Source organism: Gekko japonicus, unplaced genomic scaffold (assembly GCF_001447785.1).
Source record: "Gekko japonicus isolate JY-2015 unplaced genomic scaffold, Gekko_japonicus_V1.1 scaffold481, whole genome shotgun sequence".
Classification (NCBI taxonomy): Eukaryota; Metazoa; Chordata; class Lepidosauria; order Squamata; family Gekkonidae; genus Gekko; species Gekko japonicus.
This window is the reverse complement of record NW_015165248.1, coordinates 204882-224193: the sequence shown is the minus strand read 5'-3', so window position 1 is coordinate 224193 and position 19312 is coordinate 204882. Positions and strand designations below refer to the sequence as shown.

Below are 19312 nucleotides of genomic sequence, written 5' to 3'. Positions count from 1 at the left end.
GGTTTGAAAAGGAGCTTTATGAAACATTTCAGAATCTCTGAGAAGACATTTTCTGTTTTCAAAGCGTTCCCGGCTGATGGAAGTGGATCTGTTGACAGGAGTGTACAGGAATACTAAAAGGTAGTTCATTCTTTTCACATGAGCACTTGCAATAGTTTAACACACATGACAGCTTGGTAATGAAGCATGTGAACCAGCTCTGATGTTCAGAGTTTTCAAGATTTCTGGGTTTTGCTGGTAAAAATGCTGAAATTATTATGGATGGATCTTGCTTCAAATTTTACGTTACCTGAGATTTATATTTGTAGGTTCAGGTCCAAATGGAAGGAGTTCACCAGAGTGGGTCTTTCATGCTGTCCCTACCTCCAAAAACCTTCTGTGCCCCTTTAAAACATAATGGTGAGGACTGGAGAATTCTCTGAACAAAATGTCATGAGAAATATACAGGGGACACAAGACCAAGAGACTCTGGGTAAGACTGCCCTGATTTCAGCATCCACTTCACAGGAGGCTGAAGAGGAAGGAGGGGAAGATCTACTTCCATGAACTCCTTTCCTGTCACGTAAACCGGTTTTCTGTGAGGGGAAAGGGGAGGTGGAAACTGCCATTCAATTGCAGTAAATTTATGGCAACCCTGTATAGTTTTCAAGACGAGACACAAACAGAGATGGTTTGCCATTGCCTGCCTCTGCATACCAACCCTGGACCTCCTTGGTGGTCTCCCATCCAAGTTCTAACCAGGACCAACCCTGCATAGCTTCTGAGTTCTGAGAATATCAGGCTAGCCTGGGCCAACCAGGTCAGGGCATTGTCTGTGATATTGTCCCATTATGTGTTGTATGTGAGAGAGTGAGTGTATACTTTTAGCATATCTCATCACCTCAGTTTAAATCTGAGCCAGTTTGGTGTAGTGATTAAGTGTGCAGACTCTAATCTGGGAGAACCGGGTTTGATTCCCCACTCCTCCACTTGCACCTGGCTGGATGACCTTGGGCAAGCCATAGTTCTGATAAGAGCTGTTCTTGAAAAAGAGCCGTTTCTCTCAGAGCTCTCTCAGCCCCGCCTGCTTCACAGGGAGTCTTTTGTGGGGAGGGGGAAGGAAAGGAGTGCTCCTCCTCCTCCTCTTCTTCTTCTTCTTCTTCTTCTTCTTCTTCTTCTTCTTCTTCTTCTTCTTCTTCTTCTTCTTCTTCTTCTTCTTCTCATGAACAAGCAGTAGTGCTGAGTTTACACTTCCAAAAGTAAAACTTATAAAGATCTACCTAAGCAGTACTATGAACTAAAGCAACCATCATTGGCTGTTCTCTGTTAAAATGAAAGAATCAGAAAAAGCCCACAGCATGGAGCTGATGAGCTTGCTGAACAAAAGACATGCCAGTCTGAGTCAAACAGATACAAAAGAGAAATTACTCTCTTTCACTCAGAATGTGGGAACTTAGGGTCATCCAATGAAACTGACTGCTTTAGGTTCAGAATAAACAAAAGGAAATACTTCTTCACACAATGCATAATTAAATTCTGGAATTCACTACTATAATAACTAGTGCTGGTTGCTAGCTTAGAGTTTTTTCTAAAAAGGTAATATTATGCAAGATAGATCTATCACAGTGGTTGTCAGCTATGATGGCTAAATTTGGACTCCAGGTGTAGAAGTGCAATATCTCTGAGCTCAAGCTGCTAGATAAAAAAAAGCATGACACACACACAAATTATGCAAAGACATTGACATGTTTGACAGTGTTACCTCAAACCCTAGGGTCATATGATGTCAAGGATGTATAGGGGAGTTTACCATATCACCCCAGTGAACCTTGGCCTAGGGATCTGACAAGTGGTTTGGGCAGTGTCCCCAGCCTAAAAGTCTGTCAGCATGTCTACCCTGACCTCCTTTCCCCAACCTTTGCTCCACCTGTAGGCAGGAACCTGAAGCAACAGGGCCCTTACTTGCTGCTGTGCTGCTGAGTTGCTGGGCCTGGTGCACAACAGCCTTCAAAGGTATGTGGCATGCTGCGAGGATTGCTGCTGTTTGTCAGTTAGGGGATTCTCCCCACTGTTGGAGGTGGAGGGGACTTGCCACTATGGGTAAGGATGGGGGTTGGATCAAGGGTTGCCAAGTCTGGCAAACTTACCGGCGGGGGAGGCTCCGACGAGTACGGGAGAAGGTCCGTATGCGCGCGCGCGCGCTCTGCCGCCACGTCACCGGAAGTGACGTGCGACGTTGCTGACGTTGGAGGCGTGGTCGAGCTCGCCGGGGGGAAAACCATGTGGTTTTCCCCCCAACGAGCTCAGCCACGCCCCCAACGTCAGCAACGTGGCTGCGTCACCTCTGGTGACACAGCTTTGGGGGGCAGAGTTCCTCCCGGGGCCCGATTCCACCACGGCGGAAATCGGGCAGCCAAAGCGGGGGTTTCCCCGCCCCCACCCCCATTTGGCAACCCTAGTTGGATCCTTCATCCCAGTACAGGAATTATTCCAGAATACTAAAATAGATTTCCAAAACAATATCATTTCATTGGACAGGGCAATGTAGCCACCTTCCTGAGTCAGTCTTGTCAAAATCAGCATAAGCCTTAGTACTGTCACTAGTATGGTAATATTTGACGTTCTGCTGCTATCACAAGGGCCCCCAAACAGACATAAACCTAGGATAAATAACCCAAATTTAATCTAGCATTTTGGTTTAGGATTTTCCTCCAGACCTGACTCCAGCCATTCTGAGACTACAATTACTCTGAAAGACAGAGTATGTTTAAGTTTCCAGCATTGTTCTTCCCTCCCCATGCATGTCCCCCCCCTCTCTCAGCTCATTTGCCCCTGTCTCCCCAGGCCTTGGCCATTTCCAGCTCCTCCAACTATTCTGAACCATTTTCAGACCAATCTCCACAAACGTCAACCTTGCACTCCACTTCTCTTCCTCAACAACCCTGAGCAACTAAGGACTCTTTCACTCTCATTCCTCCTTCCCTTCCTGTTCCCTTCTGGGACACATATTCAAACCTGCTTCTTTCCATGGGTGGGTTCCCTCTTAAATTAGCTGAGGGGGTGAGACACAGCTGGGAACAATAATTACTGTTAACATTAGGACTTGTTTAATTACCAAAGTATTTTTACTGTTGATTGTCATTTAAGTTGCCAATCTCTCTTGCCTTTACTTCATCCACTTTTTAGACAATAAAGTCAACCTAGTTAAGTACATGTGCTTCTTTTCTTTTCTCAGAAAATACTGTGTGAACTTGGATCTGTGTATATAGAGACTCAGATCCTGAAACCCAAATCTGGGATTTGCATGTGTAGGAATGCTTAAACATCTAACCTTCAGTTTGTGGGTAACAGCAGAGATACTGTTTAATTAATACCTGCCTCCTTCCTCCTTGGTTCAGAGGACTTAAAAGATGTCTGCTCCTCAGATGAAAGGAAAGAGAATATACCACCTAGAAACTGCCATTCTGAAGTCACAAAAATAGGATGTGATCAATTAATACATTAACAAATTGGGGTTCTATAACATATATTATATATAACACTACACAACCAGAGAAAATGAATAATACAACAGTTTACAGCATCTTCAAAAAGGATTGGTTTCTCAACACACTGGGCCAGAGATACTAAATACTGTGCTGAACCATAGAATAATTTCATAAATACTCAATGTGCTCAACATTCTCAGTCCTTTTAAAAATCAATTTCCTCTTCCTCTTTGCAAAGATAATACCTTCATAATTCTGATCAATTATTTTTGTAAATTTGGAAAGTCATTAATGTCCCATAAACTACAAGGCCACAGGGAAGAAAGATGTTAATTTGATGACATTAATAGAAGCAATATATTTCAGGCTACCAAATTACTAAAGAGTTGCACTCTGTATTAAATTTAAACACACTCCTGAAGTAAATGCTTTTAGAAACACATTCTGGTTAGAAGAAGCTTTCTGAACTGGACTGTGTAATAGTGTGCTCTCCTCAAGAAACTTTATAATTCAGTCTTTATAATGAATCTTCTGTGAGTTCACATAGACATTGCAACTGAAAATAAGGATCAACTACTGTCACTCACCTTCTCTGCTGACTGTGCAGTTCCAAAAAAGATTGGAATGAAAGCTAACCAAATGATACAGGTTGTATACATAGTAAATCCAATTGGTTTTGCTTCATTGAAGGTCTCTGGAACACCTCTTGTTTTAATAGCATAAACAGTGCATGTTACCATTAAAAGAATACTGTATCCAAGAGAACAAATGAGAGAGAGATCAGAGATGTCACATTTCAGAACCCCCCGGGCATTCTCAGGATCAAGAGTCCTCTGCTCTCCATAGTCCACTATGATATGTGGGGGATCCACAGCAAACCAGATGAAGACTCCTAAAAGCTGTATGGATATGAGGCTGAAAGTAATCACCAGTTGGGAAGCTGGACTGATGAATTTTGGAGCAGTGACAGATTTTTTGCCTTGCTCAAATATTCGGTGGATTCGGTTTGTTTTGGTGAGCAAGGCTGCATAACTGAAGCACATTCCAAGCCCTAAAAAGATCCGTCGTAAGGAGCACACAGCAGTGTCCGGACTTGCAATCATTAAAAAAGTGATGGAATAACAGAGAAAAATCCCAGTCAAGAGGACGTAGCTGAGTTCGCGTCCGGAGGCCCTGACAATTGGTGTATCATTGTGGCGAACAAATGTCACGATGACAAAGGATGTTGCAATGATCCCGAATATTGCTATGAAGACAGGCACAACAGCCCATGGGGAATGCCACTCCAGCTTGATGATGGGGATAAGATGGCAATCTGTGCGGTTGAGGTTGGGCCTCTTATTAAATGGGCACACTTCGCAGGTGAATTCATCCACTTGGTAATGGTAGCCTTCACAGCGTTCACAATGCCAACAGCAAGGCACTCCCTTCACCGTTTTCTTTCTTTCCCCAGGCTTGCACGGCAAGCTACAGACTGATGTTGGATGCATTCGCTGTCTGCTACCCCACTGCATTTCTTCTACCTGTGGTTATATATATTAAAAAAAAATTAATAAGCCTTTCATCTTTTTCCATTTATAATATCCTAATCCTGGCCACTGGTTTGTCATCAATCAAGTCGTGCTGACAGGACAAATGCAGTTTACCTTGATAAGAAAGCTATTTTACCTCATTTTGACTTTATGAAACTGTACAAATTATTGTGTCAAATAAATCATTCATGCCACGGACTTGATGAGTGTCATTAGTTTCTATTTACCTCTTTACTGCTGACCAAATTGACATCTGCAAAAAGATTTATCAACTCCAGGCTAGCTCTGAAGCAAGACACCCGTTAAAAGGAATTTATGAGCTAATCACATGCAAATATAATTTTTGATTATTTAATTAGAAAATAATGACATGTGGGCTTGGAAATGGTTCCTACTAAGTATGAAGTGAGGGTAAAACACCTCAGTGTATTGACCCTCAGAGAACAAGGATTATAAAGGAATTAGGGTGGTTTACCCATGTTTTAGAAGTAAAATTATTCAGCAAGAGAGCATTTCCCCCCCTTCTAAATTTGCCTCAGGCCATGTCTGTTCCAACATGGTAGTTTTGCTCTTCTACACCTCTTACTATGATGGCATTATTATGTGTTCTCCCTGGATGTTTAATACAGTAGCACTTTTAGACTACACACATGCTTCTGCTAAGACATGCAGTTTTCAAAACTGTTTTGGTGACCTCTGAGGCTCCTTGAAAGTTCCTCCAACAGAAGATTAGTAATTGCAGAGCATTTTTCCAAGAAAAGCAGCTTGTCCAACTTTACTGATCTCATTCAGTGCAAAGCCAATGACTAGGGCAGGTTTTTGGGAGTATTCCTAATTCACTCAGGTCCAACAGTGTGCTCTAAAATATTGCTCAAGAATACTTTCCAATATGCAGGGGTATCATGCCAGGGGTCCATGAACATTAGTAAGCAAATGAACATGAAAAGAGTTCCCAGAAGGCTGAAAATTCACCCTCCATGGCTCTGATGATTTTTTTTTTACATGGGGTAGAGCTCACACATGTGCTTCTCTCAAATACTGCTAACTTTGTTATAGGTTGCAAAATCAATGAAAACCTTGAGTCGTTGTTGGATTGCCTAATAGCCAAGGCTTAAGGATACAGCTGAAATTAGATGGTACGTGGTAGAAATTTATAAATGGCTATATGTGTACACAGCAAAGGAAATGCAGGACAAGGTTTTTAATCAAGATAGATGTTAATGTTTACCAAACCAGTCACTGCAAATATTAAAGGCATCATTGTCCAGTTAACATCTATTTTATGAAACGCTGACTTCAGCCTTAAAAATCTAGAACTGATGCAGAAATCAATATTCTGGTTGTATAAGGAATTTGCTTTGTCTATCAAAGCAAAAGTGAATAGGGATGGAGGAACTTCCACGGTTTTTTTGTTTGCCCATCAATTTCAAGTGGCTTGTTAAGATTACATTACAGATGAATCTCACAAAAATTGTAGTCATGAAACTACTTACTTAAAAGTAGTTACACCCATTTGCTAGTTTGGCTGTTGTCCTACTTGTCATTCACAAGCAGGGAGCTGATTTTTTAGAACACATAGTCAATGTGGGAAACAAATATTTGACATTTTTAGTTGAAATGTACTACACAGTGTCTATGCGTACCTTTTAATGCCTGTCCACAAACACAACTAAACACACAGGTTTTTTTAATCACTTCTCAAAGTGCCATTGAGTGCACAGGTACAAAAGCAAGCAATGCAATCTAGTTAATATTGGTAATTTAAAGTATGCATCCAAGTGTGCAGATGAAAACAAGAGACAAAATGCAGGTGATTCCACACTTTATAAAAATCAGCCATGACCATAACTCAGAGATATATTACTGTTCAATGAGACGATTTAGTTCTTGATCTGACCAAAAGCAACGGCAATGACCAAGCATCTATAGCTGCAAAGCTGTTCAGCACTGTACTGTACTCATGACGAACTCTGCCAGAGAATATTGAGGCTAACTGACAAAGGTGTGTTCTCCTGGTGATTATGTTCATGTTGATGCTTACAGCATGCTTACTTAAAAGGAGTAAAAGAAGAAGAGTTGGTTTCTGTACCCCGCTTTTCTCTGCCTTAAGGAGTCTCAAAGCAGCTTACAATTGCCTTCCCCTCCCAACAACAGACACCTTGTGAGGTAGGTGGGGCTGAGAGAGTTCTGAGAGAACTGTGATTGGCCCAAGGTCACACAGCCAGCTTCATATGGAGGAGTGGGGAATCAAACCCACTTCTCCAGATTAAAGTCTGCAGCTCTTAACCACTACACCACACTGGCTCTTGCAGTGGGCAGAGGGCTCTCAACAACACTAAAATAGGAGCACCCTCAGTCCATGAGAACAAAGGAACAAAGAGACTGTGCCATTCTTAATCTTTACTTGATTCTATTTCATCAAAATATTACATTATTACTTACAAGTGAAAGAGGAAAACAATCTTGAGATAGCAGAAAGGGCACAGTGCTCATTGTATTTCAGCAAGTGCATAAAGAGCATTGCATGGCCCGTAGTCAGCACAGTAACAGCAAAGAACAATATGATGGCCATTAATCTCTCATTTTGTCTAAAGGTATGAACCAAAGTCCATTGGGAGAACTGAACTGAATCCATTAATTTAATGGACTTCAGATCAGCAGAGTCTGTAGAATTTCCCTAACCAAAAAAATAAAATAAAAATAAATCTCCATTATAGCCTAATTCATTCCTGTATGTGCACAAATTACACTTTCCTAGAAACGTAGTAGTTGACTGATTAATTGCATAATTATCCTTCTCAGTTCTCCAGGGATAGCCATTTTACACAAGCAATATCTGTGTGAACTGTCTGAAATGTTTACAGGTCAGGAAGCTCTAGCCTTGAAAAAGAATACTACAGAGACAAAGAATGTAGTTACAGTCCAGACAGGTATAAAAGCCACTTACAAAGGTCACTTGGGTGTGTGGAGGGTGTCAGGGGTATTACGAGTGTGGTCTCTGCTCTCAATCTTTAGCTGATTGGGTGAACATCTGCACACAGCCTAGGCACATACAACTGAGTGTAAAACTCTCTCTGCTTATCTGTGGAGGCTCTATGTAGACAAACATCCAAACACTTGGAAGTCAGACTTGAGGCCCTCAGGTGTGATCCCACTGCATCATAGAGAGTTTTCTACAGATATGTATAGCATAACACAGGAGATGACTATTTGGAGGGGAAAGAGGAGGAAAGGAGCTAGCACACTTTAAAATATTCTCTGGATTGTGACCAAAGATTTTAAACAACATCAGCATAGCAAATATGGAATGTTCTGTTGGGAGAAAAAGATGTCATACTCTTTCCTCAAGAATAACCATGGGTAGCCTAGTATCCCAGTTTTAATTTCACATGATTTTTGATCGGTTTAATATTGGTCCAACTACAGTTTCTTGGCATTTCAGAGAAGACATATTTATTTTCCCACTAAGAAGGCAAAATGCCATGGCTTTTAAGTACTAGCTAAAGGGTAGCAGGAGCACCAAGTACCAAACAATCAGTCTCATTGTTTGGTTGCTGGGTTGAATGAAATTGAATCTTCCACTAGGTAGCATTTCACAACATTTAATCCACTGACTGTCATTGCACTTAAGGTAAAAGATACCTCTCAGAATGTATACAGTTGTTCAGTAGACTGTCCCACAGGTTACACATTCTAGTAGCAGTAAAAACAATAAATCCACACATTGAGAACGTCAGTAGTAATGATTCATGTAATAGCTTTCATTCCAGTGCTTCTGACAAATAAACTATGTAACGCATAATTCATATTGTGACACCAGACTAGTATGGCTGTTAGGAAATATTCTGGAGGAACAAGATTATTTCTATTGTGGAAATGCAGGGTTTCAATGGTGGAAATGCAGGATTCGTAGTCTTAGGCTACTAACAGTGCAATCCTAAACAGAGTTGCACTCTTCAAAGTATAGTGTGGTCAACTGGAAAACATAAAGCTTGACATCTTGCAGTCTGAGACTGACATTTCCAAATAAAATCAGGAGATATGCAGTAATGGTGGTTGTAAAGCAGTGATCCCCAACATGGTATCTGTTGGTGCCACAGTGCCCACAGTGTCCATCCGTGTGTTTCCTGGTGCTCAGTTGCTTCTTTCTTAAAGCATCACTTGTACATCCTAAGGCATTTGCCTTGGCTTTCCTCCATTTCTGATGCCTTTAAACATAATCTTCCCCAACACCAGACAGGCAGGTGTCTGTCAGGTGTAGGAGCAGGACCAGGGTACTTTAATCCATCAGGGATGCCACCCCAGCAGGATCACCTTAGCAGTGCTGCTGGCCCAGCTTTGCCACACTCCCACCCACAATGGAAATATACCCCAAATCTGTAGAAAACTGGTTTTCTTTATTAGTTTATTTAACTTCTCACAATGTGGGTTCTAGAAACTTGATTCATATGAACTTGCTTAATATCTGATTGCTCGGATGGTGTCTTGAATACGTAGTTATGTCCCACTTCTTAAATGTAACATAAATGAGAGGCCAAACCCCTGCACCAAGAAACCCAACATAAGGGGAGGGCATTCCTTCCATGATGTCAACCCCCCCCCAAAGAGATTTCTGAGAAACATGACCCATAAGGGGGTAAAAAAGGGGCAAAATGTGTTCCCCCAATTGTTTTCCATGTGCCTGGCAGGCTGCTGCTTCCCCCCCCCCCCGGGTGAGGGCAGAACCACCAATGTGGTCTACAGAGAGGTCCTTCAGTAGAGAGAGAAAAAGCAAGTATGTATGCCTCGCTTCATTTTTCACACTACAATCTTCTCCATTAGAAGTCCTACAACAAATGTTACATTTCAAACTTCACATCATCAGTATTATAACTGTATTTATGGAACTTAAATACCATAGCAAAGCACGGGTATCAGGCTAGTCAAATATAAGAGAAATAATACTGAGGAAGGTCTTTAAAAAAATTTGTTCTAATTTCTGCTTAAAGTGATAGCCATATGAACAGTACTACACAGATAGAGATAGATAGACTACCAGCAGTCACCCTCACGCTCAGATGGCAAAGGAGAGTACTTAGGGGCAATTGTCTGTGTGGACTCTGGCAACTTGCCAACCCATGGTTCTCCCTCCCTCCCAAGCTGCCTGGCTGGGTGGGGATGGGTACATTGACTGGCACTAGGCCAGCTGATGCTGGGGATCCAGGGGACCCATTATATGCCAATGCTTCTTACAGCTGTAACCAACAAAGTTGTGGCCATTTTATTCCATATTTATCCCAATCTTCTATATGACTGTGTTATTCAATACTAGGGTAAGGGGATACATGCCAGGCTGACCTCTCCCCCCTCCCACTTCCTAAGACCTGGGGCCACAAATTATTTTTAAAACTATATCGAAGATCCAGGAAATTACACTGATGTAATCAAACAAGAAACTACATATCTTATTTTTGCTTCTCTTTGTTCTTTAGATGTGAAAAGCTAAGAACACTGCACATCAGCAAAATATTCTGCATGTAACTTGCTGAATGACAGTGCTGCAAAAATTTTAAATTGTCTTGGTGCTGAAATATTCAGTAAGACAACAGTTCCAGTCACCATGATAATCTACACAGGCAGAAACCACATATAAGATTAACATCTCAGACATAGAAGTCTCGAACTTCACCAGAATTTGGATACTGCACAGCTTCTGGCTCCCAACATGAGGCATATCTCTATATATGTTTATCCCATTCCTCTTCCAAGGAGGTCAGGATACATGCCCTCCACCGATTTGATCATCACAACAACCCTATGAGGTAGGCTACACTGAGAGAATGTGCGACTACCCTAGGTCACCTAGTGAGTTTCATGGATGAGTGGGGACTTGAACCCTTTAAGTCCTAGTGCAATGCCTCATTGCACGTACAAATAAAATGATGATAAGCCTGTCAAGGGTCTGTGAGAGGAAATGCAGAATTTACTGCCTCTGGAAGAACTTGAAAACTCTTAATCTCAAGAACGAACTGTGGAACAGCAATAACAGAAAAGTACTGCAAAAACTGAAAAGTAAATTTGGCTGTATGATCTAAAGCAGTGATCCCCAACATGGTATCTGTTGGTGCCACAGTGTCCATCTGTGTGTTTCCTGGTGCTCAGTTGCTTCTTCCATAAAGCATCGCTTATACATCCTAAGGCATTTGCCTTGGCTTTCATCCATCTCATTGGAGCAGGAAGTGCTTATCACCTTTGGGTCTTCAGGAAGCATCCATTCACAAAACAGCAGCCTCTACTGTAGGAGAATGCTTGGCTTCCAACCTCTCAACACTATGTGATTGCCATTTGAAAGCTATTTTGTGGTGTTGTGCACAACCAAAAGTGCCCACAAGTTCAAGAAATTTGGGGAACCCTGATTTAAAGGGTATCAATCACTCTTTTTAGTAATCCTATGAAATTCTTAGGCAGCTGTCCAGCTGGACTCAATCCAGCAGAAACTGTTGCAATGATTCCTATTGAAATCAATGGAATCCAGCAAAGTGAGTTGCATCTAAACTGCAATCCTGTGTTTTTTGTTAATTCTGTTAATAAACATGTATAGGTTTAGAATCCCACTGGAAACAACGTAATGGCTTAGTCATGTCTGACAAGTTCCTACCAGACTGCTTTAGTAGTAGCCTTAGGGCTGCCAGCCTCCTGGAGGGACCTGGATTTCTCCTGAAATTACAACTGATCTCCAGACTACAGAGATCAGTTCTATGAAAGGAAATGGCACATTTAGAGGGTGGAGTCGATGGAATTACATCCCTTCTGATTCCCCTCATTTTCATTCCAGGCACCAACTCCAAATCTCTAGGAATTTGCCAAGCTGCAGTTGGCAACTCTAGATAGCTGACTTTTATGGATCACGGCCTATGACTTTAATTTTAGAAGTTACTACGGATCCTCCTAACAAAGTTTGAGATACATTTACATGCCACCAAGAGGTTTTTACAATTTGTTTTAAACCACTATTTTTCTCCTTAAAATTAGGATCAGCTCAACAAGTAGCATCAACCATAAAATGATAGCTTTATACATACACACTCCAAATTTATCAAAGTGTGCTTGGCATGTGGCTTTATCATAGTTTGAACTGATACGATCATCATAATCTAAGTATTTAATTTGATTTACAATTTACTCTAATTTAGAGCCCTGGATACTTGCAAATTAAACTCAAAAGATAGACCTCGTGCTACTGGATAATAAAAAGAATCAGAAGGTAAAGCCAGCCTTTGTGTATACCACAGTAACTGTATTGTTTGATCTTTACCAGCAATATTAATCATTTCTTGTGTTAAGATGCAAGTCCAGTAACACTTTAGAGACCAGCTATCTTTTAAAAAATCTTGTTGGTCTCTAAGGCATTACTGGACTCAAATCTAACTGTTCTACTGCAGATCAACACAGCTACCCTCTGAAACATGTATTTCATGAAAGTTGGATTAACATGGAGGCATAGGCTCAGCATGTTGTGCAAACAGGTTAACAAGCACACACACCTTCTGGGCCCCTGTACACCATTACATTGAATAGTAGCATGTTGCAGGATATGCACAAGCAACACTTACAGCCTTCTAAGTCCACTGAAGTCAATCAGAAGGGTGAACTTTATTTAGGATTCCTCTGATATTCTTTTATTTATTTATTTATTTATTCAATGCTATGCTGGGGATTATTAGGAAGGGTATTGAAAACAGATCAGCCAATATCATAATGCCCCTATATAAGTCAATGGTGCGACCTCATTTGGAATACTGTGTGCTGTTCTGGTCACCACACCTTAAAAAGGATATTATAGCTTTGGAAAAAATGCAGAAAAGGGCAACTCGAATGATAAAAGGGTTGGAACACTTTCCCTATGAGGAATGGTTAAAGCGCTTAGGGCTCTTTAGCTTGGAGAAACGACGACTGAGGGGAGACATGATTATGCATGGGATAGAGCAGGTAGAGAAAGAGGTACTTTTCTCCCTTTCTCACAATACAAGAACTCATGGGCACTCCATGAAATTGCTGAGTGGTCGGGTTAGAACAGATAAAAGGAAGTACTTCTTCAACCAAAGAGTGATTAACACATGGAATTCACTGCCACAGGAAGTGGTGATGGCTACAAGCATGGACGGCTTCAAAAGGAAGTTAGATAAGCATATGGAGCAGAAGTCCATCAGTGGCTATTAGCCACAAGGTATAGATAGGGGCTCTGGGGCAAGTGATGCTCTGTCTTCTTGGTGCTAGGGGGGGTCAACAGTGGGAGGGCTTCTAATGTCCTGGCCCCATTGGTGGACCTCCTGATGGCACTGGTATTTCTGGCCACTGTGTGACACAGAGTGTTGGACTGGATGGGCCTTTGGCCTGATCCAAACATTGGCATCTCTTATGTTCTTATATTCTTATTCAATTTATACCCTGCCCACCCCACTAGTGCAGGCTCAGGGTGGCTTACAGAAGAATAAAACATAAGTAAACAATTATAACATAGATAAAACCATCTAAAAACTATTTTAAAAGTTGTAGCAGACAAAGTCTATGACAACATCCAAAGTAGAAGGGCTGTTTTCTCTTATTCCATGGGGATTTTGCTTTTTTGTTCTTTTTTAATACATCAACTATTAAAAAGTACAAAAAAGAGATACAGAAAATGCATACAATACATTGCCAAACAAAATCACATGAACATAAAGAATCCTAGTCCTGCAGTTGCCAATATTACTCTTAAATCTAGTTATACAATTAGCAGCTATATTTTTTGTATTGCTCTTGACCATAAATTATCTAATCTATGTACATCTCTATTGCTCTGGTAAGAGGTTAATTTCACCTAAGTATAAATTTCCTTTACTTTGAACAACTAGTCTTGTAGATTAGGGGTATTATATTGTTTTCAATACCTGGCAAAACCCAGTCAGGCAGCAGTAATCAGATGTGAAGCAGCTATTTGCTGATCACTGGGAATGCCAGGAAGATAATTCAGCAACAATGTCTCAGGCTTATAAGGAATCTGATAATAATTATTAACCAAACTGATAATAATATCACCAATTGCTTCCAAAAGTTGGAAGTGCGTATACATGACCACATGTGAAAAAAATTGCTTTGTCTTCTTTACAGAACCAACATATGCTGGAATCATAAATCTATGCCAGCCTTACAGGAGATAAAATCCATCTATGAATCATTTTCACCAAGTTATCTCTAAAAGAGAGCCAAACTGTAAAATTAGTGTTGCGAGTAAAAATAAATTTCCATGTTGAATCATCAAGAATATTACCTACACTTTTATGCCACTTACAGTGAAAATATTGATCAGGTTTGAGTAAGACTTTGAATAAACAAGAATAAATCCTTGAAATAAAACTTTTACCATCAGCTAAAAGTAGTTTCTCAAACTCTATTGTAGGTCTCAAGATAGGTTTTTTTTGTATCAGTTTGCAAAGGTAACCTTTGACTTGGAGATATTCAAATACTGAAATGTTGGGCACCATCGTATCTTTTACATCACTATACGGGATTACTTGGTTATCAATTATCAAATTTCTATAAGTACTATATGCTGAAAATTCCCGTCTTCTTAAAGGGGAAAATTCTGAACCTGTCTCATCGATCATGTCCCTAATAGCAGAAGCTAAAGGAGAGGATCTTGGTGACAATCCCATACACTAAGTATAGCATTTATTATGGTGTTCTCATTATTATAATACTTCTTCCTATCTTCCTTTCTCATCCAAGGCCAACTCTTCAGATGTACTGTTACAAAGGATTGTTCTATAAAGACTGGAATATTTTCAACAACATTTGATAACCAGTCTTTCAGCCAATTTAACCTGGTAGCTTGGTAATATAATATAAGGTTGGGTATATCTAAACCATCATTTCATTTTTATCATACATATTATTGCATCATATCCTAGGTTTCTTTTTATTCCAGATAAAAGTATTTAATAATGATTGCCACTCTCTTAACATCTTTACTGGGAATTCAGCTGGGGGGGTTACCATATTGAAAATTTAGTTTAGGGAGAATCATCATTTTTGTCATATTAATGTATTCAAGGGACTAAATAAGTTTCCCAAATTTTAAGCTGTTTTTTTTTTAAATTTCAGCTGTCACTAGATCATATGTGGATTTTGAAATTGATTCTAATACTGTAGAGAACTGCTGACAATTACATATCTATAAATTTATTTCCTTATTTGTTAAAATATAATTCTACCTTTTCCTTATGGATCAAGGACACTTGTAATTTCAAGATTTAAACACACAATATATTCTATTAATCCCCCTACCTAAGAAAATTCCTGCAGCTTACAATGCATTAAAAGAACTTCCAGATAAAATGGCCTTACATTGCCTCCAGAAACTTCTAATGCTAATGAGTGCCCCATAGGGGTGTGCAAAAAAACCCCCAAAACAGTATTTTTCAGGTTCGGGTACATTGAAACCCCCCCCCCCCATCACTATTTCCTGATATTCCCAAATCATAATATTGGTATGGTATTGAGATTCAAGAAATAATTGGGAAAAACAAATTTATTCAGCTCCATTATAACCTATGGAGACCATTCCCCATAGGCTATAATGGGGAATCAATCCAGAGGTTTTTGGGACTCTGGAGGAGCTGTTTTTTGAGGTAAAGGCACCAAATTTGCAGCATAGCTGCTGTGCCTCTCCTCAAAACCTCCAAAGTTTTAAACAGATTGAACTGGAGGGCCAATTCTATGGACCCCCAAAGAAGGTGCCCCCATGGGAGGGGAAATTGGGAGGGACAGCAAATACTGTAGAAGACAGGATACAGGATGATCTTGACAGATTGGAAAACTGGGCTAAAACAAATAAAATGGATTTCATTGGGGATAAATGTAAAGTTCTGTGTTTAGGTTGGAAAAATCAAACGCATAATTATAGGATGGGGGAGACTTGTCTTGGCAGTAGTATGTACAAAAAGGATCTAGGAGTCTTAGTAGACCATACACTGAATATGAATCAGCAATGTGATGCAGCAGCTAAAAAGGCAATTGAGATTTTGGGCTGTATCAACAGAAGTATGGTGTCCAGATCATGCAAAGTGATGGTATTGCTTTACTCTGCTCTGGTTAGACCTCACCTAGAGATTTGTGTTCAGTTTTGGGCACCACAATTTAAGAAGGATATAGCCAATTTAAGAAGGATATAGACAAGCTGGAACGTGCCCAGAGGAGGGCAACAAAGATGGTGAGGGGTCTGGAGACCAAGTTCTATGAGGAAAGGTTGAAGGAGCCGGGTATGTTTAGCCTGGAGAGGAGATGACTGAGAGGTGATATGATAACCATCTTCAGGTACTTGAAGGGCTGTCATCTACAGGATGGTGTGGAGTTGTTTCCTGTTGCTCCAGAAGGTCACACCAGAACCAACGGGTTCAGAATAATTTTCGGCTAAACATTAGGAAGATCTTCCTGACAGAGTGGTTCCTCAGTGGAACAGGCTTCCTTGGGAGGTGGTGGGCTCGCCTTCTTTGGAGGTTTTCAAACAGAGGCTAGATGGCCATCTGACAGGACTGCTTATTCTATGAACTTAGGCAGATCATGAGAGGGAGGGCAGGAAGGGTTGCCTCAGTGCTTCATTCTTGTGGCCCTTTCTTACACACTCAGGGAAATGCTGATTGCCACTTTGGGGTTGGGAAGCAATTTTTCTCCAAGAAAGTTTGGCTGGAGATCCTGGAGGTTTTTTGTTATCTTCTGGGCATGGAACAGTGGTCATTGGGGGTGTGGTGGGGAGGTATCTGTGAATTTCCTGCATAGTGCAGGTGGTTGGACTAGATGACCCTGGAGACCCCTTCCAACTCTATAATTCTATGAATCTATGTAAAGGGATGTGGTCCCTTTAAATGCCTGTGGCATGGGCCAGCTTGAACTGGGTGTTTTCTTCTTCTTCTCTTTTTTGAGTGTCTGTGTCTTGCAGGGCTTGGTATCAGTTTGCCAAGTTGATTTACCTTAGACTATACCCTTTTAAATTGTTTTTGCTGAATTTTCAAAGTTGCAGTCTTTGCTCAAATTGCTTTGAGTAAGGTTTGCTTTTTGATGTGGATTCTTGGGCTTGACATTGCTTTAAATTCTCTGGTTGTACATTGGCTGGATTTTACATTTGCTAGGCTTGCAACAACATTCCTGTTTGGTTTGGCTTGGGTGAATCTCGGGTTTTACATTTCCTCCCCCCTATAGGAACTAGTGGAGGATGGCTGGAAGTACCTTGTTCAGAGACGCACAGAATTGGACCTCTTGGTACGATTAACTTGAATCTGGAGGTTATTTAAAGAAAAGGTCCCAGCAGCTCTGCAGCAATTTTGGTGCCAATGGCTTTAAAAACAGCCCTTCCAGCCCCCTGGAAATATTCCCCAAAAGTGGATCCAAATACCAAACCAGGAATTCCTGTAAACCAGGAATACCAATATTTTTCAGCTCCCTGACACCTGTATCCAAAAAAATACCAATTTATTTTGAGCTGGACATATCTATAATAGCAGCATTGGCACATATGTTTTTCAGGCCTGTTACAGAATAAACCAATCACTGGTTACTCCCAACACACCTTGCATGAATGAGAAGAGAGATTCCTTTTTTTTCCCCTTCCAATGTAGCTTTTTTGGGTTCTGCAGCATAAGGGGAGCTAGGGAAGATCTGAACAGAACTCCACTCATGATTCTTAAGATCCAATATTACACATCTAAAAAATGGAGGCTGATATTCAATTTACATTTTATGTTCTAAAATGTCAATTTCACCTTGCAATTAAATTTCAAACATTAATCTGAAAACAGTTCAACAAAGACAAATTTTATTGATGAAATTTGATGGCTGAATTTAATGTGCATAACACCTTTTATAACTCCAGAGACACACTGGCTGTTGACACATGTTGAAATTACAAATATAGATATGAAACAAGTCAAGGTCAACCAATCCATTAGAATGCAAGCAGAGACAAAAATGAAAGCTGTCAACTATCTAGATTGACAGTCAGTTTCATTACCATATTACTAAGGTTTCTAAGAATGGCCTAGCCTCTCCACCTGTTTGTGTGTCTGCTGACTGAATACCAGTAGTCATGTGCTAGCTTTTGCTATAGTCCTTCTGCTTAGGGCTTCAGAAAGGGAACAGTTAATGGTCTTTTCTACATGTGAATTAATACTTCATTTTAAAACCAAGCATGCATGCAAAGGATCCTGTTATTCAGAACTTCCCATCAAAAGGCACTAAGTAGGGGAAACTGTTGTTTCAGTTTGGCATATGAGACAAGTGAGGCTCAAAATACATCCTTGCAACTCTTAGACTGGCAAAATTCAGGCCCATTCTGGAGACCATCCACAAGGGTGGAGATTCAGTAGTAGTGAAATGTACAGCTAAAATTGAGAGACAATGGCCCCTGTCACATGGAGCATTTGCCCCGCTGAAGGCACGGGAGTCCCGCAGAGTATCCGGGTGCGATCACACGGGAACATCTGGGAGGCGTAGCACTCCTGTGGCGAACCCGTGGCAAGCCGCCGAAGCCGCGCAGTAAAAAACTAGCTCACCGCATGTACTGGCAAATGCTTTGCCATGGGCCGCCTATGGAAGCCTCCCGGTGTGATTGTGCCGGTGTGCGGCTTCCTCCCCCGTTGTCCTCTTTGCTGCAGGGAAGCCGCCGTCGCGTCTGATTGCATAATAGAGCATCAGAATGCGACGATGCAAATAGCGCTTTCCCCCGCACGTTTTCCGTCATGTCTAGCCGGGGCCAATGACAGTTATGTGAAAGCCTTCCAGAAGCTTTGACCAAAATCTCTGCCACGAAAGCGAAGCTGAAACAACTGATCTTAAGCCTACATTAGATCCCCCCCCCGAATGGAAAAACATGTCTGGATCTATAAATATATTGAATATCATCTTTATTAAATGTGAATACTAATGTTGAATTTCAATATTAATGTGAAAGAGTGGTCTCACAAGCCCCATTCCTCTGGGTTCCTGGGAGGCTGGAAAACCCTGAGGCTACCAAAAGTCTCTGTTTGGTACCACCACCTATTCCCCTTATTCCCAGGGGGTACCAAAATCAACCTGGATAGCAACTCCTGAAACCAGCAGACCTGCTGGATGGATTTGCATCTTCAGAACTCTGCTCCTGGATTGCTTTTTTGAGACTTGCTGTTTTGAGACTCCATCTAGTAGCTGCATCTCTGTTGTTCCTATAAGCTAGTGCAGGAGCAAGCAATCAAACTTTTGCAGACCAAATAGGTATGGTGCCTAATAACTCCACTTAGATGGCTGGTCAAAATGAGGTTGCAA

At 41.0% G+C, this 19312-nt stretch overlaps 1 protein-coding gene across 1 annotated transcript in view; it reads right to left on the bottom strand.

Moving 5' to 3' along the window:
• LOC107109475 (metabotropic glutamate receptor 8-like) overlaps window positions 1-19312 on the bottom strand; it is a 331492-nt gene that overhangs the window by 118019 nt on the left and 194161 nt on the right. Inside the window, exon 4 of the mRNA XM_015410111.1 lies at window positions 4055-4990. Within this exon, the coding sequence (XP_015265597.1) occupies window positions 4055-4990 (936 nt within the window). The remainder of the gene's footprint in view (window positions 1-4054; window positions 4991-19312) is intronic.